This window comes from Neohortaea acidophila (genome assembly GCF_010093505.1).
Source record: "Neohortaea acidophila strain CBS 113389 unplaced genomic scaffold BDY17scaffold_7, whole genome shotgun sequence".
NCBI lineage: Eukaryota > Fungi > Ascomycota > Dothideomycetes > Mycosphaerellales > Teratosphaeriaceae > Neohortaea > Neohortaea acidophila.
Window position 1 is genome coordinate 734,950 of NW_022985516.1, and position 20,876 is coordinate 755,825.

The 20,876-nt window shown below is 56.3% G+C and overlaps 9 protein-coding genes across 9 annotated transcripts; 4 read left to right on the plus strand and 5 right to left on the minus strand.

Annotated features, from left to right (window-relative positions):
* Positions 1 to 44: 44 nt before the first annotated feature.
* On the plus strand, positions 45 to 422 carry BDY17DRAFT_325410 (uncharacterized protein; the record flags this gene model as incomplete). Its single annotated transcript, XM_033737355.1, has 1 exon — positions 45 to 422. The coding sequence occupies one exon, from the start codon at positions 45 to 47 to the stop codon at positions 420 to 422; it is 378 nt and encodes a 125-aa protein (XP_033588472.1).
* On the minus strand, positions 80 to 1,786 carry BDY17DRAFT_299895 (uncharacterized protein). Its single transcript, XM_033733973.1, has 2 exons — positions 1,207 to 1,786; positions 80 to 1,145 (listed from the first exon to the last, which is right to left on the minus strand). Exons 1-2 carry the CDS (start codon positions 1,715 to 1,717, stop codon positions 559 to 561), a joined length of 1,098 nt encoding a protein of 365 aa, XP_033588473.1. The 5' UTR covers positions 1,718 to 1,786; the 3' UTR covers positions 80 to 558.
* Positions 1,787 to 3,383, plus strand: BDY17DRAFT_299897 (oxalate decarboxylase). The gene is made up of 2 exons (XM_033733974.1): positions 1,787 to 2,014; positions 2,080 to 3,383. The coding sequence occupies exons 1-2, from the start codon at positions 1,838 to 1,840 to the stop codon at positions 3,247 to 3,249; spliced, it is 1,347 nt and encodes a 448-aa protein (XP_033588474.1). The 5' UTR covers positions 1,787 to 1,837; the 3' UTR covers positions 3,250 to 3,383.
* Positions 3,384 to 3,662: 279 nt separating this feature from the next.
* BDY17DRAFT_325413 (uncharacterized protein) lies at positions 3,663 to 6,773 on the plus strand (the record flags this gene model as incomplete). The annotated part of the gene is made up of 1 exon (XM_033737356.1): positions 3,663 to 6,773. The coding sequence occupies one exon, from the start codon at positions 3,663 to 3,665 to the stop codon at positions 6,771 to 6,773; it is 3,111 nt and encodes a 1,036-aa protein (XP_033588475.1).
* A 175-nt stretch (positions 6,774 to 6,948) lies between these two features.
* BDY17DRAFT_325414 (trafficking protein Mon1-domain-containing protein) lies at positions 6,949 to 8,769 on the minus strand (the record flags this gene model as incomplete). Its single annotated transcript, XM_033737357.1, has 1 exon — positions 6,949 to 8,769. One exon carries the CDS (start codon positions 8,767 to 8,769, stop codon positions 6,949 to 6,951), a length of 1,821 nt encoding a protein of 606 aa, XP_033588476.1.
* A 222-nt stretch (positions 8,770 to 8,991) lies between these two features.
* BDY17DRAFT_299900 (uncharacterized protein) lies at positions 8,992 to 10,243 on the minus strand. The gene is made up of 3 exons (XM_033733975.1): positions 9,756 to 10,243; positions 9,580 to 9,691; positions 8,992 to 9,517 (listed from the first exon to the last, which is right to left on the minus strand). The coding sequence occupies exons 1-3, from the start codon at positions 9,981 to 9,983 to the stop codon at positions 9,252 to 9,254; spliced, it is 606 nt and encodes a 201-aa protein (XP_033588477.1). The 5' UTR covers positions 9,984 to 10,243; the 3' UTR covers positions 8,992 to 9,251.
* A 1,807-nt stretch (positions 10,244 to 12,050) lies between these two features.
* Positions 12,051 to 17,695, plus strand: BDY17DRAFT_252428 (Dopey, N-terminal-domain-containing protein; the record flags this gene model as incomplete). Its single annotated transcript, XM_033731257.1, has 4 exons — positions 12,051 to 12,150; positions 12,216 to 12,340; positions 12,397 to 12,546; positions 12,599 to 17,695. 4 exons carry the CDS (start codon positions 12,051 to 12,053, stop codon positions 17,693 to 17,695), a joined length of 5,472 nt encoding a protein of 1,823 aa, XP_033588478.1.
* Positions 17,696 to 17,917: 222 nt separating this feature from the next.
* On the minus strand, positions 17,918 to 19,001 carry BDY17DRAFT_253451 (aldose 1-epimerase; the record flags this gene model as incomplete). Its single annotated transcript, XM_033731341.1, has 2 exons — positions 17,918 to 18,419; positions 18,484 to 19,001. The coding sequence occupies 2 exons, from the start codon at positions 18,999 to 19,001 to the stop codon at positions 17,918 to 17,920; spliced, it is 1,020 nt and encodes a 339-aa protein (XP_033588479.1).
* Positions 19,002 to 19,126: 125 nt separating this feature from the next.
* Positions 19,127 to 20,644, minus strand: BDY17DRAFT_299907 (uncharacterized protein). Its single transcript, XM_033733976.1, has 2 exons — positions 20,373 to 20,644; positions 19,127 to 20,319 (listed from the first exon to the last, which is right to left on the minus strand). Exons 1-2 carry the CDS (start codon positions 20,531 to 20,533, stop codon positions 19,467 to 19,469), a joined length of 1,014 nt encoding a protein of 337 aa, XP_033588480.1. The 5' UTR covers positions 20,534 to 20,644; the 3' UTR covers positions 19,127 to 19,466.
* Between the last annotated feature and the right edge of the window lie 232 nt (positions 20,645 to 20,876).

Genomic DNA, 20,876 nt, shown 5'->3' on the forward strand with positions numbered 1-20,876 from the left:
GTTCTGTCGCTGTAAGGTCATTGGTGTTGCGAGTGAAGTGTGATATGACGGTCCTAGCGTCCCACGACTTTCCCGATATCGCTGCATCCATATCAGGGCACTCTTGCTACTCTCACTTCATCCTTTCACGTTATCTTGATCCAGAACATCTACCAAACATGGTCGACATCGAAGAGGCAAACGTGCACTTCACCAAATCCAACATTACCGCCAAGTGGACGGCGAAAGAGGATCTGTCCATCCTGCAGCTGGCGGAGAAGGCCGGGCTGAAGCCGTTGTTCGGCTGCCGCAGCGCCATGTGCGGGACGTGCGAGGTGAAGCTGCTCAAGGGACGGGTCTATGGGCCTGAAGGCGATTTTCCAAAGGGCATCTTCATCTGTCATAGTTATCCGGCTACGGCGGAGATTGAGATTGAGCTTTGAAGGGGGTGAAGCGAGCATGCGTTATTTTGCTCGCCGGTTTCGGGGAATGCGAGTTTCTACGAACGCTGTATTGCCTTCGGGTTCTACATGACTGCTATCTGCCGGGATCGCTTGCTGGATTCGACCGAGCTCGACATTATGAGGCCTCCTCAGGCTCCGCCGGCCAAAAGGCCCACGCGATTGTCGTGGCAAGCTTCAGGCCCACGGCAGTCCACAATGCGCCTGCCAGTCCAACTTCACTGTGGGCCCATAGTCCACCAAAGAAAGCTCCAATGAGAAGCAGAATGGGGGCTGCAAGCCGCTGGTTGCGCTGCACGTTTTGCGTAGGCGCGGCAAATAGCTGGGCGTCGGAGAAGAGGTCGACGTAGATGGACGTGAGGACCACGCCGGTGAGAGCATTGTATCCCAACACACGGCTCGACACGGCCTGGCCGGCGGACTGGAAGGCGACAAGGGCGATGGGCACGGCGATGAACACCGTGACTGGACCGGACGTGCCCGTCTTGGGACCAAGGGTGACGAGCAGGGCAGCCGCGACGATCATGAGCATCTGCACGAAGTAGGAGGAGAGCATGACCCAGCGCTTGCGACCGCCGAGGTGGCGATGGTATCTCGAGAAGCAATAGCTGCCGAAGATGAAGCTCAAGATGGAGATGCCAGAGCGGATCCAGCGGTTGGAGTCGTTGGGGGCGGCGAGGCCCAGGCCTACATAGACGGTGTTTCCTGCGAGCACGCATTAGACTTTGTACGTCAATGTAGATAAAGAGATGCGCAATGGCCATACCAGTCTGCATGCTCAAGAAACTGCCCCAGATGAAGACGGCACAGCTGTCCACCAGGCCGGTGATGATGTAGGAGCTCAGCAGGGCGAGATCGCCCCATGCAGTGCTAACGTTGGCGGTCATGTGTCGTCGAAGGCGTTCGCTGACGCTGCCGTGCTCCTGCTTCCCGAGTAGGGGTGCGCGCTCTTCATGAGCCGCATCGGCGCTGCCATTGGGCGCATTTTCCTGGCGTGAGGAGGCCGTGCCGTAGTTTGGTGCCATCTTTCGAGGCCTAGAGGTGAAGCTCCCAGTGCTGAGGCGATGCGCTTCGGGCGAGGTGGTTTTGCTGGTCAGGCAGTTGACTCGAAGCTGTGGGCCCTCCTGATCTCCAATTTTCCACGCCGGGAGCCGTGTAGTGTGCACAGAGCAGCGATGGCATATGGCGGCAAAGGCGGCTGGGCGAGTGCGGTCAAAGTTTTGGCGACATCGGCCTTGCCCAATGCGTTCCGCCGCGTGACGTCCCGCGGGCATCATAGCGGCTAGTGCGGGCCAAGAGAGACTCAACTGCCGAGCCTTCTTGCGTGACTCGAGCTCTTGTCTGCATCTCCTCTTGGATTCTTGTCGCAACCCACGACAGTCGTAAAGGATATCAAAATGCTCTTGAAAGGTGTTGTCTCGGCCTGGTTGCTGCTGGAGGCGGCCATTGCTGCGCCTACCCGCCAGAGCCCATTGGTGCTCGAGAAGCAAAAGTCGCCGTACAACCTCGACCACTACGATCCCTACGATCGCAAGTTTGACAGCTATGGCGAACATGTTCAGCCTCTGCCCATGGTACGTTAATTTGCATCTACTCAAATTCTCGCCAAATACCCCCCAGCAACTGACAAATTCTGCAGCGCAATGGCAAGGGCACCGACATGTTGGGACCACGCAATCGCGACAGAGAGCGACAGAACCCCGACATGCTCCGTCCGCCAACCACAGACCATGGCACGATGAAGAACATGCACTGGAGCTTTGCCGATTCGCACATTCGCATTGAAGAGGGCGGCTGGACGCGCCAGACCACTGTCCGCGAGCTGCCTTCCTCCGTCGAATTGGCCGCCGTGAACATGCGCCTCGACGAAGGCGTCATTCGCGAACTGCATTGGCACAAGGAGGCCGAGTGGGCTTATGTGCTCAAGGGCAGCGTGCGTATCACTGCTCTCGACACCGAGGGTGGCTCATTCATCGATGATTTGGAAGAGGGCGATTTGTGGTACTTCCCCTCCGGTCATCCTCACTCCCTCCAAGGTCTCAGTCCCAATGGCACCGAATTCCTCCTCATCTTTGATGACGGCAACTTCTCCGAGGACAGCACGTTCTTGTTGACCGACTGGCTGCACCACACACCCCTCTCTGTCGTGGCAGAGAACTTCCGACTCCCACCCGAGGTCTTCAAGGAGCTCCCCGAGGAGGAGAAGTACATCTTCCAAGGCTCGCTCCCGGGACCCATCGACAAAGAGAAGCCGGCGGCATTCAAGAAGTCCAAGCTCCAATTCACCCACAAGATGCTGGCGCAGAAGCCAAAAGAAGCATCCGGCGGCAAGGTGCGCATCACCGACAGCACCAACTTCCCCATCTCCAAAACCGTCGCCGCCGCCCATCTCGACATTGGCCCAGGCGCGCTGCGCGAGATGCACTGGCACCCCAACGCCGACGAGTGGTCCTACGTGATTCGCGGCCGCGCTCGCGTCACCATCTTCGCGGCGGAAGGCAATGCCCGCACCTTTGACTTCATGCCGGGCGACGTGGGCATCGTGCCGCGCAACATGGGCCACTTCATCGAGAACCTCAGCGACGACGAGCCGCTCGAGATGCTCGAGATCTTCCGCGCCGACAAGTTCCTCGACTTCTCGCTCTTCCAATGGATGGGCGAGACGCCGAAGCGCCTTGTGCTCGACCACTTGTTCGCCACCGACCCCAAGTCGGGTGCGAAGTTTGCCAAGGCGATTGAGGATGCGGAGAAGGATGTCATCAAGGAGCATTACTCGATTGACGACGATTCCTACGAGGATGAGTTGTAGAGACGAGTACTTCATTGGCGCACATCCGCCTACAGATGTCTACTTCGTTGTACCTTTTTTCCACGTAGATAGGGTTGGGAAGAAAGTGTAATGGATATATAGCTATATACATTAAAGCAATCTATTATATAATAGTGCCCTACCAACACTGCACGTCTTGTAGAGAGTCCATCTCGTGCAGAGAGAGCGGCGTGGTGGTTTCGCCGCGCGTTGTCACGCCAACCAAATATTTACCACCGCGCAACGCCAGCCCAACCGTCACGCATCGCCGCCTTGGACTCTTCAAATGACGCCGCAGCCACGGCACACACGGGCCATGTACAACCCCAAAACTCCCCGAGCCTCGCAAACGATGTCCAACTCCTAATAAAGCAGCCTCTTCACCGGGCTGCAAAACGCTTGTCCAGCAAACAATGTCGCGCCCATCCCTCGCTACACCCTGCCCGGCGCCCAACTCCGCCCTACCCCTTCCCGTGGGCGGCAGGAGACCCAGCTCCATCTCCTTGGGCGGCGCGCAAGATGACACCACCACTACTGAGCTGGAGTACACGCGCGCCCTGCAGCTGGACCTAAAGGGGGCGAAGCCGCGGCGGAAATCGAAGTTCCGGCCGCGCGAACGGAGGGAAGCTGCTGTGACGATTTTTGAAGATGTGTTGGAAGAGGAGGAGCTGGTTGTGCAGAGCAGGAGGGAGCTAGGAGGTAGGACGCTGCTTGGGAGGCCTGCACAGAGGATACCTAGGCGCGATATGCGGGAGAAGCGAGAGGATGCTGTGCTGCAGCATGCTGTGATGCCTGATGTTGCCTCGAGACAAAGGAGGTCTGCTGTTGCTGCGTTTGTACAATGTGATTTGGAGCCGCCGCGGGATCTGGAAAACGACAAACAGAGGTTAGAGGCGCAGCAAGTGGAAGCGAAAAGCAGTTTGGCGAAGGAACCACGAAGACGGACGATCTTCGTTCCCACCGACGATACCACAATCTTAACTATCCACCCTGGTGCGAACACAACCGACCGACTGAATGATACGTTCCAATTTGGGACCCAACTGTCAGCCGCGCAACCTGTGTACGAGACCACGCTGTCTAATCCGGACGCAGAAGTCGTGAAACAGCCGAAACGGCCGCGAATGTCCCTCGCGGCCGCGCCGAAACGTCTGCCTCTGCAGCATGTTGTCGCAAAAGAAGCCAACGGGACTGGTGTGGACGTCGCTGGGCAAAACGGCGGCAAGGAGAACATGCTGCCTGATTTGCAAATGGATGATATCGGAAAGAAGCCAGCTCCAGCGCTGCATCACCGCCCCCCTAGACGCTCGCTGGCCGTATCGAAGTTGTTTGAGCCGACTGCTGCGTCTCAAGCCAGGACCTCTGTTGTTGCGAGGAAGGCAGTGCCATTGCCCGGTACTGCCTCAGCGCCCGATTTCAGCAAGTTACACTCCGTGCAACCTAGCTCGAACATCCACCGGCGCTTGAGTGTGCGCCCCTCGCCGCCCCAGTCTGACCACTTCGCGGGATCAAAGAGCGTGTCCTCTCGAATGTCGTTCGCTGGCGACATGACGGTGCCACCAAAGCCAAACGAGCGCAGGATGGAGCTCAAGACCGCCAGGCTACAGCAGTATCCCGTGCTGTCGGAGGATATCGCGCAGCCGGAGCTCTACGAGGACGTATGGCTCAGTCACCAGGAAGTCGCATTGACCGAGCTCGTCAACCAGGTCTACACTTCGACGGAGCCAGAACGGAATCGTTTGGAAGATGCAAGCGCAAGTCGACGAGAGCGACTTCTCCACATCTACCATCAACCGGAGGTCGCAACTCTTCACAAGCGACTGCAAGCCTCTCTACTCTACGGCGCCCTTAGTCGGCCAAGAGATCTGTCTAAGCCTCCAGATCCAGCTCAGGATATTGGACTGCGCAAACGCTTCCTTGGACTGTGGCTGGACGGGTATGAGACCGGCATCCTGCGAGTGGCGGCAGAGGTCGTGTTCGGCCGACAACTACCTTCCGGCTCGAACACCAAAAGGACCCCCAGCACCGGAACAATAGACCCACACCGACATCGACGCGCCCTGATCGGCTTCCTGGAGACATTCCTCGTCGAAGTGGACGACGTCGAAGAGCCGAGCGAGGAGCGAGGAGACGACCCCAACGCGCCATGGCGCAAGACGGTCCTGCGAAGCTTGATGCTGATCTGGCTTCTCGAGCAAGCCAAGCAACGCGGTGTGGCGACCAGCTGCCTGTTCAAAGCCAGCTCTGCACGCAAGTCGTCCGTTGCGATGCTGGATGCGATTGCTGGCATGCTCATTGGGTCTGTTGGGGACATCACGCGGGTCTTGCGTCATCTCGACTACGAGGTGCGACATGTGCAGGATCCGCTTGATGAGGTGAAGTATCGGATTGAGAATATCGCCGTCGACCTTCGAGATGGCATCTTGTTGACGAAACTCGTCGAAGTTCTGCTGTTCTCGCCGAACAGGCTGCGAACCGCAGATATGCAAGGCGATGCTACAGTGACGATCCGTATGCCGGACCTGACCATTCTGGAAAGCGCACTTCACGATGAAGATTCGATCCGGATCTTGTCGCAGCACTTGAAAATGCCTTGTCTGGGCCGTGTGCAAAAGCTCTACAACGTACAGATTGCCCTCAGCGCTCTGCGCGATCACGGCAGGCTTGGAGAAAGTGCAGAGGCCATCGCAGCCGAAGACATCGTAGACGGACATCGGGAGAAGACGCTCAGCCTTCTCTGGTCTCTTGTCAGCAACTTCGGCCTGCAGCAGCTCGTGGACTTCCGTGAGCTTGCGGCGGATATCCGAAGAAACGCCGGTGCTGCTGTCGACGTGCAGGCATTGCTAGGAGACGGTTCTCGTCTTTCGCAATCGCAGCACGAGGGCTTGCTTAAGAAGTGGGCTTCCGTGCATGCCATGCGACAAGGCATCAGAGTCGGCAATCTGACAACCTCGTTCGCCGACGGCAAAGTGTACGCAACCATCCTGGACGCTTTTGCGGAGCACATCCATCTTGAAGCAGACAATCTTACGAACCCCAAACCAACACCTGCCCCACGACTAGAGCGCCAACTGCGCGCTTTCGGCTGCAGCACCGCTTTCATCAAGCAGCTCAGCTCCAACAGCGGCACGATCCCAAGCCGCAAAACGACGATCTCGAACCTGGCCTTCCTGGCTTCCAGATTACTGCCTCTGGCGCGGCAGAGTAGTGCTGCCATGGTTATCCAGCGTGCGTACCGGCGTCGACTGGCGCGAACTGCAGTTTCGGAACGCGTGGTGTTGATGCGGCTGGCGCACGCGTGTGCGACGGTTGTCCGGACGCAGGAGCGCTTGGTGGATGCGGCGGTGGTGCTTCAGAGGGCTTGGAGGGGGGTGTTGGATGCTCGGATTGGGCGCTTGCATCGAAATGTGGAGAGCTTTCAAGTGCTTGCAAAGGGTTGGTTGGTCAGGCGGCGTCAGATGAAAGCGAGAGTGTCTAGGGGTGTTGCTGCGGGCCAGTCTTTGAGGATTATGGGTGGATGGTGATGATGACGTTCGTTTCTTGGTGTATTGATAGAAAGCTGTGTAGTAGCTCTTGTGGACACATGCATCATTCTTCTTCAAGCCAGGCCATGCTCATTCAATGCTGCCGCAATCGTATCCGCTATGAAATGTCGTAAACTCTGTCAATGCGCCGCGCTGGCTTTCTGTGCGTGCCCTCCTAGAACACCGCACCGCCAATGATAAACACCCGCTCTTCCTCCCTCCGAATCCACTGGACAACGCGGTTGGCGCCCTGGACCAGTTGCGCCCGAGTGGCAGTCGAGCCCGCCACGCAGTACAGCTCAAACAGCGGCGTCTCCCACACCAAAGACGTCGCGCTCTTCCCCACGCAATGCTGCACTTTCAAATGCGCCGTGCGAGAATGTATGCTCTCGTGCAGATGCTGGTAGAGGGACATGAGTTTCCGCCGGGCCACCAGGCCGTGGAAATGGGGTTCGAAAGACGGCATGACGAATTGCACGTTGCCGCGGGATTTGTAGAGGAAGTGCTTTAGGACCGTGCCGGGGACGACGTCGGCGCAGGAAGCGTGGCCTTTTCTGATGGCCGCTTTGATCACGGCCATGCTGCCGTTCTTCTCGAGTTGGGCGACGAGCTGATCGCGCATCTTGCGGAGGTCGAAGAAGCCTTCCTTGTCTGCGCTGATGAGGACGATGGCCAGCTCGTCGTCTTTGCCTGCGGTGGAAGAGCGCTCCGTCTCCGGCGTCGTGGTGCTTTCGGAGGTGGAGAAGAAGCTGACGTACATGTAGACGAAGCCGGTGTTGTTAAAGCCGGGTAGACACAGTGGAATCCAGTTCTCGCCGCCGGCTGCTTTGATGCTGCCGGCTTCGAAGAGCATGTTGAAGACGAGATGCAGGTCGCCGGGGTGCAGGGAGTGCTTCTTAGGCCTCACCACGCTTACCAGCCGACCCGCGGCCACAATCAAGCCGTAGAGTAGGTTTGGCGATCGCACTTTCAACAAGGTCTCGTCGATGGCTCTTCTGTTCGTCTTTCGCAGTCGTAAACATTCCAGTGCGGAAAGCAGCGTGGAGGGCGAGCCTCGAGTGAATCCGTCCGCAAGACCGTCTAGTAGCACATCGGTTCCCTCTAATGGGCGACGAAGGTCTGTTGAGGGCCTGTTAGAGAACATGCGTTGTAGGGAAGGCAGCGTCAATGTAGACAGGATCTGCATGTACAACGACTCCAGCTGATTTCTCAGCTGAGCATCGCTCTCCCCCAGCCGACTAATGGCCACCAAGTTGAGTGGTCCTTTCGACAAAATCACGAACCGAGTGTCGCCGGCCGTGAAGGTCTTGAGCGGATCATTCGCGCCCTGATAGAATGACAACAGCGTTTGCACGACTCCAATGTAGTGGCTAATCGTCTGGTCATCGCCGTGCCGGCTGTATACAGGCTTTCCCGACGCAGACAGGATGAAGAAGTGTTTGAGTTTGGCTTTCCACCGCTCCGTCACGGCTTCCTCGCCTCCATCTGCATCAATTTGTGAGAGCTTGTCGTCGAACTCCTGCTCGATCTGCGTGCTGGCGATGTCATCATCTTCGGCCAGGGCGAACAGGAAAGGATCATCCCGTTCTACTTGCGCGCTGAGGGCTTTCCATGCCGCACTGGCTTCTGCAGCAGGCTCATTGGCCCACAGTCCATCGCCGTCGAGTGGTGCGCCAAGCGCCGGTAGGTCGCTTTTGATGCTGCCGGAATCATCAACCTCGCTGGGGTTACTGCTGACAAACCGACCGAGACCCGAAGGACTGTGCCTCCTGGAGATGGATCTGCTAGCGGGAGAGGAGTGCAGACTGCCGGAGTCCAAATGGGCCGGGGGATGGGCATCGGCTAGTGAAAGGGCGGTGGTGGCATGAGATAGAAGCTGAGGCCGAGATGCCTTTCTGCCAAGTCGCAAGGAGCCGGCACCAGACGTTTCTCCCCTCTCTCGTAGCTCCGGACGCGGAGGCAGGGACGGGGGAGGAGACTCTCCGGGGGTTTCCATGTTCGGACGATCGCATGTGCTTTATGTCGCTCGTGATTCACGGAATTGGAGCGGTGGTTTGCATTGCCATGGCTGGACCGCAGACTGCTGACATCATCGAACCAGACCCATTCGTCGGTGTCGCAACGGCCATGCACCGTCGAGTGCGTGTCGCCGTGTTGTTATTATCAATTTAATTGAAATTAGATGATGTTTCCAAGCAACAAGAAACCTGAGCGGCATGGCCAAGTCAGCCTAACCGCGTTTGTGCCGCGACGCCAGAACCGGCAGCCGTGGCATCCGTTTCGGGTTGGCATGATGGCATCTGCACTCTCCAACATTCTCACGGCATGGAAAGTAGAAATGACGGAACGTGGTTGAAAATGTAGGTAAGATTGTATGGTTTTGCTTCAACATGAGCATTCGTACTGATTACAGCTATGACCACAAAGTAACGAAATAGATTAATAAGTTACGAAACCACCATATTCATTTTACTCCCTCTAGGCAAGCTGCCCACGGACCGCGCCAGCCAGAGCCAAGCTCGAGTGCACGTCAGCGAAGAAGCCAGCAGGGTTCGCTTGGATCTGGGAGACTTTGAAGTTCGCGCCAAAGTCGACACCGGTGACGTTGTCCTTGAGGCCGGTGGTGAACGGGCCCTGTTGGCATCCAACGCTGATGCGCTCGTCGCCCTTGCCGGTCGGGTAGGGGTTGGGGAAGGCGATGCGAGGCGGGCCGGATGCGCCCTTTGCGGCTTCGTGGATATGAGCTGTGATAGATGTGTGAGTAAAGATTGCGACAGCGGCAACGACGGGGTGTGGTATGACTTACTGGCAGTGATGGCGGGGGAGACGTAATCGCCCTTGAAACCGTAGATGCGGATGTAGTAGCAGATCAAGTTGAGGTCGGTGTTCAGCCCGAGATCGTAGTAACCGACGGCGCCCTGATGAAATGTGTTGTTAGCGCTCGGGTCTGTTGCATGAATGGGGAAAGCAGGCTGCACCAACCTTGAGACCACCAGTAGGTGTCGTGCCGTTGACGACTTGACCCGGAGTCGCGGTAACGCTGTAGGTAGATGTGAACGGGATAACACCGTTGTCGTCGGACCATCCTCCGTTGTGTCCGCCCCAGCCGCCCTTAGATCCGCCCTTGGATCCGCCATAGCTCCATCCAGCGGGCGAAGCGATGGCAGGAAGCACCAAGAGGGCAGCGGACAGGATGGTTTGAGTAAGCATCGTGAAGGGTTGTGTTGAGATTTGTTTGGAAGGGTTGGAAGGTTGGTGGTGTTGGTAGTGTTGATGTTGCGAGTTGTTGGTTGAATAGTTTCTAGAACGTGCGAGGTCAACGACACCTTATATACACCGTTCTGGCGGGTAACATGCCGGATACTCGACATCCGCATCATCAATGATCGTCTTCATCAACCAGAGTACAGCCTGAGCCGCGCGCTGGAGAGTCTTGGGATGGGTGAAGTTCTAGGCTGCGCCTCTTGCCCAGCCTCGGCGGTCCCAAAGCGGGAGGCGTCCCAAGCGGGACCGACCGAATTTGTATCGTCACGCCAAGAATGCGTTCACTCCCAAGCAACACCACTCACCTCAGTCCCGACTTATTGCTCGGTATTCGATTGATTGCGCCATGCAATTGCCACTAATTTCGTCACCGGGTAAACAATTCCAAGAGAAAGGCGTTGGTTAAAGGGCACGCATGGATGCTCCGCCTGCTAGCATTTGTCATGGAACGAAGGGTTCAACGGGTTCTGGAATTCATAAGTACTATCAGGTCTTGCACGGAGCGATGAAGAAGCTGTGTCTGTCGCCGGGAATGAAGTATGCGGCGTGGTCACGATCTCGCAGTGTAGATAGAGGAGCGAGTGTTTACAGCCAACCTGCCCGTGCCCAGAGCATCGGAAAGCACTCATGCGGGGTGCTGCTCATTGCCGGTGTCTCCCCGGGGTCCGTTAAAACCCACAAGGCGAGTATGCCCGTAACTGGGCGTAAGCCTCTGTGGGGTGTCCGTGCTTGCCAGATGTCCTTCCACAAGAAGGGTACCAAGGCCAAGGATGTCTATCGACGTTGCCGCATCAATATAATTAGCCACTTACGATTGGTATTGGCGAGCTGACTGCCAATTGCTGTGGCTGTCGGCGTGACACAATACCCTCGAGGACTAATTATAGCGCTGTGGAATGTCTGAGGGATGAACATCCATAGGAAGCGTTTCGACCAGGCACGCGTGCGCACGCGCGACTCGTTCTTTGATGCGGCAAGGACCGCTCGTTGGCCATCCAACAAATCTTTCGACCTGATGTCGCAGAATAGGAGGGAACGTATGTTTCCAGCCTGAGCCATCGACACCAATTGCCTCTCCCGGTGGCATTTCTAGGTCCATCGGCGCCGTTTGGATACTCCTTTAGAATTGGAGATGGTAACGACCGTTGAAGCGACCTGCGCACTATTGATAGATGACGGAATAGTCCAGACCTGTTTGCGGGGCGATGTTGCCGAGTGGTGGTTCAAGCTCTAGATTCACTCGGCGATGCGCATTCGTAATCCAGCGTGAGGCAGTAAGGCACGGCTAACGGGCTCTGTGTACTCCAGTATATTGACTCATTGCACCATACAAACCCCTCAAGAAACGCTCGTCGATGGGAAAGAATGCCATGCAATGTCGCGGCTTGGCTCACGGAAGCACACATTCCCGTTCCATCGCGATACGTGGCGGTGCTCGGCGCAGCTGTCTTGGTAAGACAACATCAATTTGGTCCCTAGACCGGCCATTCTCCGGGGTTTCCCAGAAGTACTGAGATACACAAGTCGAATATCTTCTTCCTGTCGAAACCATGTTCACGGACGATGTTCGCGGACGATGTTCGCGGCGTCAGTAATGGGTGGCGTCATTGACCATGATGGAAGCCTGAAGATCACGACTATCGCGTAGCGACGGTCAACACGGCCGAGTGCTGTAGATGAAAGAGAATAGACAGGGCCAGAGAGGCGAAGAAGGAGAAGGAGGAAGTGAGGTTGGATGACTTCTTGATGTTGCATCATGCACGGCGCCACCATGCAATTTCAGGTATGGGGCGTCAACGGCAAGACGGCCGACGGGCAACGGCACACGCGTTTCCAGACTGACATCAACGCGGCAGGCGCGACCTCACGTCACGCTAGCTCGGTTTGAGCCACGCCGGCGAGCCACCGCGCATTCCTCAATTGCAGCCTCATCTGCACATCTTGCACTTCAAGCCACCCTGTCCACTCGGACAATGGTCGACACTCCATTGCCACTGGTTCAGAAGCACAGCCATGGCCGTCGAGCCTGATGCCGGGCTTCGTCCATTCTCCCCACCAAACTCTGGTCGGTCTTCTCCCGTCTCCAGAGTCGCGAAGAGAACGGCGGAAGAGCGTATGTTCCCATCCCACGGTCGGCCTCGTTGCTGGTAGACTGATCGAATCCATATTTGCACAAAGATCTCTATACGTCAGACAAGACCCTGCGCCGATACGGTGCCGGCATAGAGCGTGCCCTGGGTTCGTGGGAAATCTCCCCCGAAGAATGGGCCGACTATATCGCATTTCTGGCTCGACTGCAGAAGGTCTGTCATGCCCCTCCTCTGAAATATGCAATCAACAGGCTCTGATCGATTCGTAGGCCATCCAAGCCCATCCTATAGACGTGCCTATCCTGCCTCACAGCGATGACATCGCCTACAAGCTTGCGCAATGTCTCAATCCCACCCTTCCCTCTGGCGTCCATCAGAAAGCTTTGGAGGTCTACGATTACGTCTTCTCTACATTTGGCGTAGGATCCCCCAATGTTGAATCCTCAGCCCACCCTGCTGACATCGGCCCAGGTCGGCTGGATCTCCGACCATCTTCATGAGTTTTTACCAGGCCTGTCAGCCGTGCTGTCCTTTGCGTCACTGTCCGTGCGGCCTGCGCTTTACTCGATCTTTGAAAATTACGTTCTCCACGTGTCTCATACTACCTTACGCCCGGTCCTCAAGTCTCTGATTCTCAGCCTACTTCCAGGAATTGAAGATGAGACTAGCGAAGACTACGAGCGAGCTTTCGCTCTTATGGAAGGCTTACAGTCGCGGTTCACCCCTCCCACTGACAAGGAAGTAGTGGATGGTTCAGATGGCTTTTTCTGGCAGTGCCTTTTCCTTGCAACCGTGTCGAACCCTACAAGAAGGCAGGGTGCGCTCAACTTTCTCACCCAGAAGCTGCCAACCTTCCGGAGCGAGATAAAAGCCAGCAGCGCAAGTGCGGCCCCGGTCTCCTTGACCACGGAAGCCGGGCGTGCTATCTCTCCGGAGCCTGGACTGTTGATCAGATGCTTCATTTCAGGGCTGTCTGACCCCCAGCTTCTCATTCAACGCGGGTTTCTGGACCTTCTAGTTACAAACATACCGCTGGACTCGCCATTGCTCCAACAACATGTGGGAAGCGAGGACTTGGATCGCCTGATCACGGCTGTGATGCAGGTGCTTCTTCGAAGAGAAATGAGCCTCAACAGGCGACTGTGGTCCTGGTTCTTGGGGCCCGAGCCGAAGACGGATGGCACTGAGCCGCACCAGTCCGGCAGAGAAGAAGCCACTGAAAGCCACGATGCGGCCCAATTCAGATACTTTAGCAGATTCGGCCAGGCCCCGCTGGAGCGCTGCTTGCTGAACATGTTTCAAAGCGGTCCATCAAATCCTGCGGAAAGGGCCAGGCCATTCCGCATATGCTTGTCTTTGATGGACAGATGGGAAATCGGAGGCTCCATCATCCCTCGCATTTTCTTACCAGCTCTGCGAAGTGCCTATCGATACAGCGTCATCGCCACCCCTGAAAACACGAATGAGGTCCTTCGAAGTGCTGGTTTGTTCTTCGACGGCATCGAAGCAAGCCTCATCTGGGCCGATCTTCTGAGCCTGATGCAGACTGGATTCACCGCGAAAGCCGCGACCGATGATCTACCGATGCTCGCATGGATCATACGGAATTTCAACATCAAGGATGAAGAGATGTTGCTGGTCCATGTGCCATACGCGGCCTGCTATCTTCTCGCGCTCTTGCAAACCTCGGTTCCGCAACAATCTACTACTTCTGCTGTTGCTGCACTAGATATTGTGTCCATCCTGCTTGAGATGGCTCCGGATCGAGCGTTTGCCCCGCCGGCGAAGAGAGGGGGCACATCCACAGCCTCTGCGTCAGAAGCCACGGAGCTGACAGAAACACTGGAGAACTTCTACCGATCGACAGACCAGTCCACGCGCTTCCCTTTCGATGGATCGGCAGTATTTGCAATGCTATCTCACTTCTCAGCATCTTTGGCCCTCACAGCTCTACAGGCCCAAGCCGTGGCAGTCTTCAGTCGAACAGTATCCGTAATAGCGGCCCTGAACTCGAAATCTTCGGTGTTGCCAGCTCTACGCGACAAAGCTGTTTTCGCTGGCATCGCGGATACGATGAACAGTCTCGCAGACAACAATCAGACTTTGGCTTTCTCGTCCCTCAACTCTATGGTTACTCTACTGAGCATCTTCCAACCAGATCGACAACCGCAGTCACATAACGCAGCTGGTGATTCGTCGCAGCTTGACGCGATGCTCATTAATCAGTTCTGGCATTATCTGTCTGTTGAACAGCCCAAATATCACGTCGAAGCGGTCAAATCAATCTGGCAACTCCAAGACATCGTCGCTCCCGTCGACATTCTTCAGTCCTCCCTCACAGGCCTGCTACGCCCCCGTGATCAGAGGCGTGAGACGTCATGTGACGATTTCGGTGCCACAGTGGGACGGTTCGCTGTATTATGGAACCACACAATAGCAGCACCCTCCTCCAATGCTAAGACTAGTGTGAGAGCAACCCCGCGAAGAGGAAGCTCAATGCCCACGATGGTGGACTCGAAGAAGTCTCTACGCCGGCAACAGGTCTTGTTCGAGCCGCTGATGATGCTCCTGGACATGCTTGATGAGTACCAAGAAGCACACGCCGACATGGTCAAAAACTGGCTCCACACATTGCCCACCCTCGAGGTTGTCTTCAACTTGCATTTCGATCTCTTAGGTACGAATATGCAAATCGACGAGGATGGTGGACCTGCGCCAGCTCTGCGCTTGAAGCGGTCTCGCCACGATAGCATACGCCTGCTCGACTACATGTTTCGTCATCTGCAAAATATCCTACGAGGCGCCAACGACTGGATCTGGCACTGCTTGGACAACATGATGATCTCAAATATGCAACATGCTGAACAGATCTCTGGTGCCATGTTTCTCGCAGAGCAATCCTATCAGATCTTGAGTAACGACGAATACACGAGCAGCTCACTACGACAGAAGGCGACGAATGTGCTTCGCTTCTTGTTGTTGTCCCCTTGCGCGCCGTCCCTGAAGTGGCTGGATTTGGACACTCGGATAACGACATACCTGATCAAACGGCTGTCAGCCAACGAGAACGCCATGCAAAGCTCTCTCCTTCCGATGCTAAGTCTCGCACTGCAACTCCGCACGTCGGGGAATACCACTCGAGGCTCTACGGATCGAAGGCCAAGCTCTTCTACTGGCCAAAGACAAGCAACCTCCCATCCGAGCCCAACTCCTACAGGCGCAACCCTCACTCTCACTCCAACTACACAATTGGTGAAATGCTTGCAACTGGGATTCTCTTCTTCCTCCTCTCGAATTCACCTGGACAAGTGGGTCACGCTCCTCGGTGATATTCTGCCTGTATTGGGTGACGCCCTCTTGGTGAGTCTGATTCCACTGGAGGAGGCACTGTGCGCAGAAGTCTACAAAGCGCACGAGGAGCTGGTTGGTATCTCCAACGCAGATAGCGCCGCACTTGCCTTTGCTCCAGAAGCCGTCATCTTGGCCTTATTAGATGCATTGCAATCGGTTCTTGTGCAGGCGCATGAGCTTTTGGAGGAAAGACAAGCCGACGAACCAGTGCCCAGGACGCCCGTACAATCCAAAGGTCTCCTGGGAAATGTTACAGCTGGGGTGTTTAATAAGACCGATGGGCCTCAGAACCGCACGCAACACGACAGCAGTCACTTGACCGTGGTGTTGGCCTTTCAGGATGCTGTCCGTGTCTGTTCTAGACTGTGGACGTGGGCAATACGGTACACCCATCACGACGATTTCGACAAGATGAGCGCTGCCACAAGCGCTTACAACGCTCTTCGGGTGCGTAACCGTGCGAGAAATCTGCTGGAGTACGCTACCACTGTCGAGACCCTGGAAAGCCTCGAAGTCATCGCCTCGGTGTGGTGTCAAACTAGCGACGCGGATGAGCGTGGTGCCACGTTGAACCTACTTCACATCATTCACGACCTCCGTCCAAAGGTGGTTGTGTCTACAATTCTGGATGCCATAGCCTGCCGAACAAACATGACTACGCTGCCATTGGCCCGTCAATCGTGTCAGACGACGGACTTGACGGCTCTTGATGCAACGCTATTCCTGTCAGCATACCTGCGGTCAACTGAAGACGATGCCATGGACGAAATCTGGAGCGATTGCATGTCTTTCCTCAGAGATGTCCTGTCCAATCCACTGCCGTACCGCCAAGTCCTGCCACCATTGCTCTCTGTCATCACCTTGTTGGCGCAGAAGATTGAAAACACGAATTTCGGAGACCAGCGAAAAATGCGGCGTGATCTTGGAGATGTCTTTACGCGGATTCTCACTGCAACGTTCAGCGCAATTCCGTCCGGAGCTCTAGAATCGCAGACAAGCTTCGCCAGCGATGAGGAGGTCGTGCTAGCTCACCGGTCTCTCAGCTTACCGGTTGTGCTCTCGGAGATCACCGAGCATATTGATGCTATCGTGGACGGTTCTGACAAAGCGACGGTGGTGATCAACAACATTGTCATGACATTCATCTCGCCAATCCTCCATTCCCGAGGCTTCCCCGTCAACGTCACGCCTGACATCATATCCCTCTTCCTGAAGCTCGCGAAGAAAGCACCATCGGCCAAGCCGTGGAAGAAGGAATTGGCAGATGTTTTCGCCGACCCCAAATTTCTTTCGACTCCACTCGACCTCATGCAGACGGACTGGTTCCCATTGCTACGGCAGTGGTGTTTATACGAGAAAGAACGCATACCAGAGATCCTCTCACGATTGACCGCGCCCTCTAGTGCCGGCATCATGTTTGGAGTGGGCGCAAGCACAGCAAGGCTCGAGGCGGATCGTAAAGCACAGCTCAATCTCCGACGGCTCTGTCTTCTCCTGCTCGCTTCGGCCGAGGACACCTTCGCGACGAACCTGCGAGCTATCGAGGAGAAGCTGGCGGAGCTGTTTGAGGCCAGCTCATCGTCCTCGCCCTCCATGGCAATCAAGTCGGAACTCTTCATGGTGTGCCACACGCTAGTCCTTTCGCTCAGCACCGTGCACTTGGCCTCCGTCTGGCCGTTGCTCAACCACAAATTGCAAATGGCATTGCTCTCGCTCCTGTCCGCGTCCACAAACGACAATGGCTTCAGCAATGCATCTCTCCTGCAAGCTTGCAAATTACTCGACCTGCTCGTGGCAATCTCTCCCGACGAATTCCAGCTCCATGAATGGCTGTACATCTGCGACACCATCGATGCCGGTTACCAGCCACCAAATTGGACTCCATCAGCCCTAAGTGACCATATCGCTGAGAATTCCGTTGCGTCCGAGGAGCCAGAAGACGCGTTGAGTTCCGTGACTCCGACGACCATCGCGAGCGGCATGGCCGGTCGCAGGCAGCCGCTTTTGCGGAACAGCAATTTGCCCAATCAAGACGACATCAAGGCCATGCCGCGAGAGGATTTTGTGCGAACGGTGCTGAAGCCGTTCTTTAGTCAGCTCAGCTTGCACGCTTACGAAGGCTTCTACAGCCTCGTTACCCCGGACTCGCAGCTCTGCCGAAGAAGCTTGCTGGAGGATGTGCTAGACTCGTCTACCATTGTGGGCCTCAGTTCATGAAGGTCGGAGCTCGCCTGACATTACATGATCCAGATCGCGTCAACGCGAGCGAGAGATGGACTTGGAGAGCTCTAGGTTAGCTAAGCCGCGCGGTCTTCACATGGTCGGCATGTGAAGCCCAAGCTGCTGACATGCATAATAACAGCCAAGTCAGGCTAGCCATTGAGCCTAATACGGCAGTGTTCCGGACCAGCGAGCAAACTCTAAGCTGCTCGTATCATCTTACCACGCCCGGTACACCGTTCGACTCCCCCAGACCTGCCCTCTCTTCACCACCACCTGCGATCTCCACCGGTCCTCATTGGCGGCGTTGATGTACCGACTCGCTTCGATGCACATCCCTGCTCTCCGGCCACGAGCAGGCTTGCCGTCCAACTCCGGCACATCGATGTACCTTCCGGCATAGAATTGAAACGCTGGCTCTGTGCTTAACGCCTCCAGATGAAGCTTCGTATCGGGATGGTAGAACTCGCACAACTTCCTCAACGGCTGCTTGCGGGTGTCGAGGGGAATGCTCGATGGATCTTCGTTTGCATCGACGATGAAGCAGTGATCTGGGTCTGGGTCTTGGGCGCCGAGGACGAACTCTTCGCCAGCGGAGATTCCTGGGTACTGGCCTATCTCGCCCGTGGGAATGCTGTCGTCGTCGATGATTTGGTAGCTGTTTGTGTGGAGGATTGCTCGAGTGCCTTCGATTGTTGGTCCGTTGCTGATGTTGAAGTAGCTGTGATGACTGTTGTTAGTTCTGAAGAAATCAATCAGTCAATCAACGAAGCAAAACAACATACCTATGATTCGTAACCGACACCACCGTCTCCTCCACACCCTCATCAGCATCTCCAACCATCTCAACCTCATACTCCAGCTCCAAACTCGTCTTCTCCACCCCATCCTCCTTTACAATCTCCGGAAAATACCACACCCTCAGCTCCACGGCCCCAGGAAACCCCTCCTCCCCATCCCGACTCAAATACCTAAAAAGCATCGCCTCGCGTCCATCCCGCTCGACACCCGTCGGCCCCTCAAAAGTCTGCTTCCCCCATCCCTTGCCGCCGCCGTGAAGCGTATTGGGCCCATTGTTAGCGGCCAACTGGTAGGAGCGGCCATTCAGGCCGTCGATTTGCGCTTTGGAGATGCGGTTCGCGACGCGGCCTATGGTCTCGCCGAAGAAGGGGACGGCAGGGTGCTGGTAGGATGCTGGGGTGGGGTAGCCGAGGACGATGTTGTGGCCGGCGACGTTGAATTCTTGGATCAGCGCGCCTTGGGGGAGGAATTTGAAGGTGGTGGGTGGGGCTGGGGTGGGCATGGTTGGTTTAGTTTTTGGGGATTATTCGATGCTTGAGAGGATCGAGTGGATGTTTGCGAGTATAATGATGGAAATGCCGTCTATGGAAAGATTGTGAAGGACAGAGATCTAGAATATTATCAATGGTGGTGATTTGGAGGAGCGGGTGTAGTAAGAGAGTGGAGCCGATGTATTTATCCATGACAGCTGTCACCACCCTTCCAAACGGGATAGAGCACGATTCAGCCAAAATGCGTGCCAGTAGACAACTTTTGGATTTGGATATCTCGGCCAACGTGACACTAGAAAAGTACGTGCAACGATAAGGCAAAGTGCGCCGCCGTCCTGTAATCCCCTCGAGCCCTAAACACCGGGTTCCGTCATTGCCTCCCCACTTATCACCCATCAAATCACACACCCACACAAGGTGTTCTCGCTTGAACGCAGCAACAAGAAAAGCATTTGCATCCTGCCCCGATGCTCCCCTCACGTCTGCACTTGTATCCACCTATTGAACTCCAGGTCCATGGGATCGACGTGTGCGCTCGGCCCGTTGCCACCAAAGTCCGGCATGTTGAAATTGAACTGCGACGTGGAGTAGGATGCCATGCTGCCGTCCGCCGAGTCCATCCATGCGGCGTTGTTCATGAGATCGCCGAGGTCGTCGGGGAAGGTGGGGTCCAGGGCGGGTGGGGTGGGGAGGGAGTACTTTGATCGCATGAGGGGGTCGGCGGAGTTGTCGAGCATGGGGAACGCCCAATCGGCTTGGTAGAGCTGGGGGTCGTTGGTGTTGATGGCGGTGGCGGGATTGTGGGCGTCTTGGTTGGAGGCGAGTTGGTGGAGGGGAGACTGTCGGGGTGGGGGGTAAGAGTTGCGCTGGCGGGGCGCGGGGCTTCGGGGCGCGGGAGATGGGGAGGGCGAGAAGGTGAAGGCTTCTTTGAAGATGGCCTGTTTGGAGGGGAGGCGCGGGGTGTTGCGCGCGCTCGAGATGCTGTGGCTGTGTTGGCTGTGGTCGGAGTCGGAGCTGAAGGAGCCCTTGCGCGCTACGGACGGGGCGCCGGCGCGGTACAGGCGCGCCTGCAGCTTCTCGCAGTCGTCCTCGAAGGTCTCCATTTCGCCGCTGCCGTCGTCCTTGGCCTCGAGGAGGTTGAGGGCGGCGAGGATGTCGTGGGTGAGTGGGTGGCCGGCTGCTTCGGAGAGGCGTGCGCCGGTCCATCGTTCGCCGGCCAGCAGTCGGTGGTACATTTCTTGCAGGCCTGAGACGAGTTGGCCTTGTTGTTGCTCCAGCATCTCCACATATCCCTTGGGGTAGACTTTGTCGTGTGACTTCTTCCTCTCACTGGAGGATGGTTAGAACGCGGACTCGACTGCAACGACGGGATAGGTACGCACCCAAAGACGCAAATGGCGTTGTCTGCCTTGCAACGCGTGCATGGATGAGCACCGTCGCATTTGCTCTTCTTGAGCCGGCAACGATCACACGCTTTGCACACGCGTTTCCTTAGACTCTCCGCAGAGGAGTCTGTGGACGCGGACCTCTGGAGCATCGACATGGCTGGGGTGGGATGATGCCAAGTGGGGTGAGGCAGTGTGAGTGGGTGTGAGAAGGACTTATTAGAGTGAGGGAAACATCAATGGCTTGAACATCAGTAGTGGATAATAAGACAGGGTCACGCCACGCTGGGAAATGGGGAGCGCGAGAGGCATTATTATAGCCCGTGGCCTGCGCACGTAAGCTGAGTGTGGATGAGGCATGCATGTGATGCTCGACAGATGCAAGACTGACCGGTTCCTTGCAAATCAGTGATAAGCCGGAACCGGGTTCGCGCGCTGCAGCAAATGGTGGCGCGGAGCCTAAATCCAAATGTCTGGCATGGGCAGGCGATGGAATGGTTG

Bases quoted from the DNA above. Each gene is read 5' to 3' on its own strand.
- BDY17DRAFT_299897 (XM_033733974.1), top strand. From the start codon at position 1,838: ATGCTCTTGAAAGGTGTTGTCTCGGCCTGGTTGCTGCTGGAGGCGGCC. The intron at 2,015-2,079 runs GTACGTTAATTT...CAAATTCTGCAG, and splicing joins ATGTTCAGCCTCTGCCCATG to CGCAATGGCAAGGGCACCGA.
- BDY17DRAFT_299900 (XM_033733975.1), bottom strand. From the start codon at position 9,983: ATGCTTACTCAAACCATCCTGTCCGCTGCCCTCTTGGTGCTTCCTGCC. The intron at 9,692-9,755 runs GTTGGTGCAGCC...ACATTTCATCAG, and splicing joins CACCTACTGGTGGTCTCAAG to GGCGCCGTCGGTTACTACGA. The intron at 9,518-9,579 runs GTAAGTCATACC...CATCTATCACAG, and splicing joins CTCCCCCGCCATCACTGCCA to CTCATATCCACGAAGCCGCA.
- BDY17DRAFT_299895 (XM_033733973.1), bottom strand. From the start codon at position 1,717: ATGATGCCCGCGGGACGTCACGCGGCGGAACGCATTGGGCAAGGCCGA. The intron at 1,146-1,206 runs GTATGGCCATTG...GCGTGCTCGCAG, and splicing joins TTTCTTGAGCATGCAGACTG to GAAACACCGTCTATGTAGGC.
- BDY17DRAFT_299907 (XM_033733976.1), bottom strand. From the start codon at position 20,533: ATGTCGATGCTCCAGAGGTCCGCGTCCACAGACTCCTCTGCGGAGAGT. The intron at 20,320-20,372 runs GTGCGTACCTAT...ACCATCCTCCAG, and splicing joins AACGCCATTTGCGTCTTTGG to TGAGAGGAAGAAGTCACACG.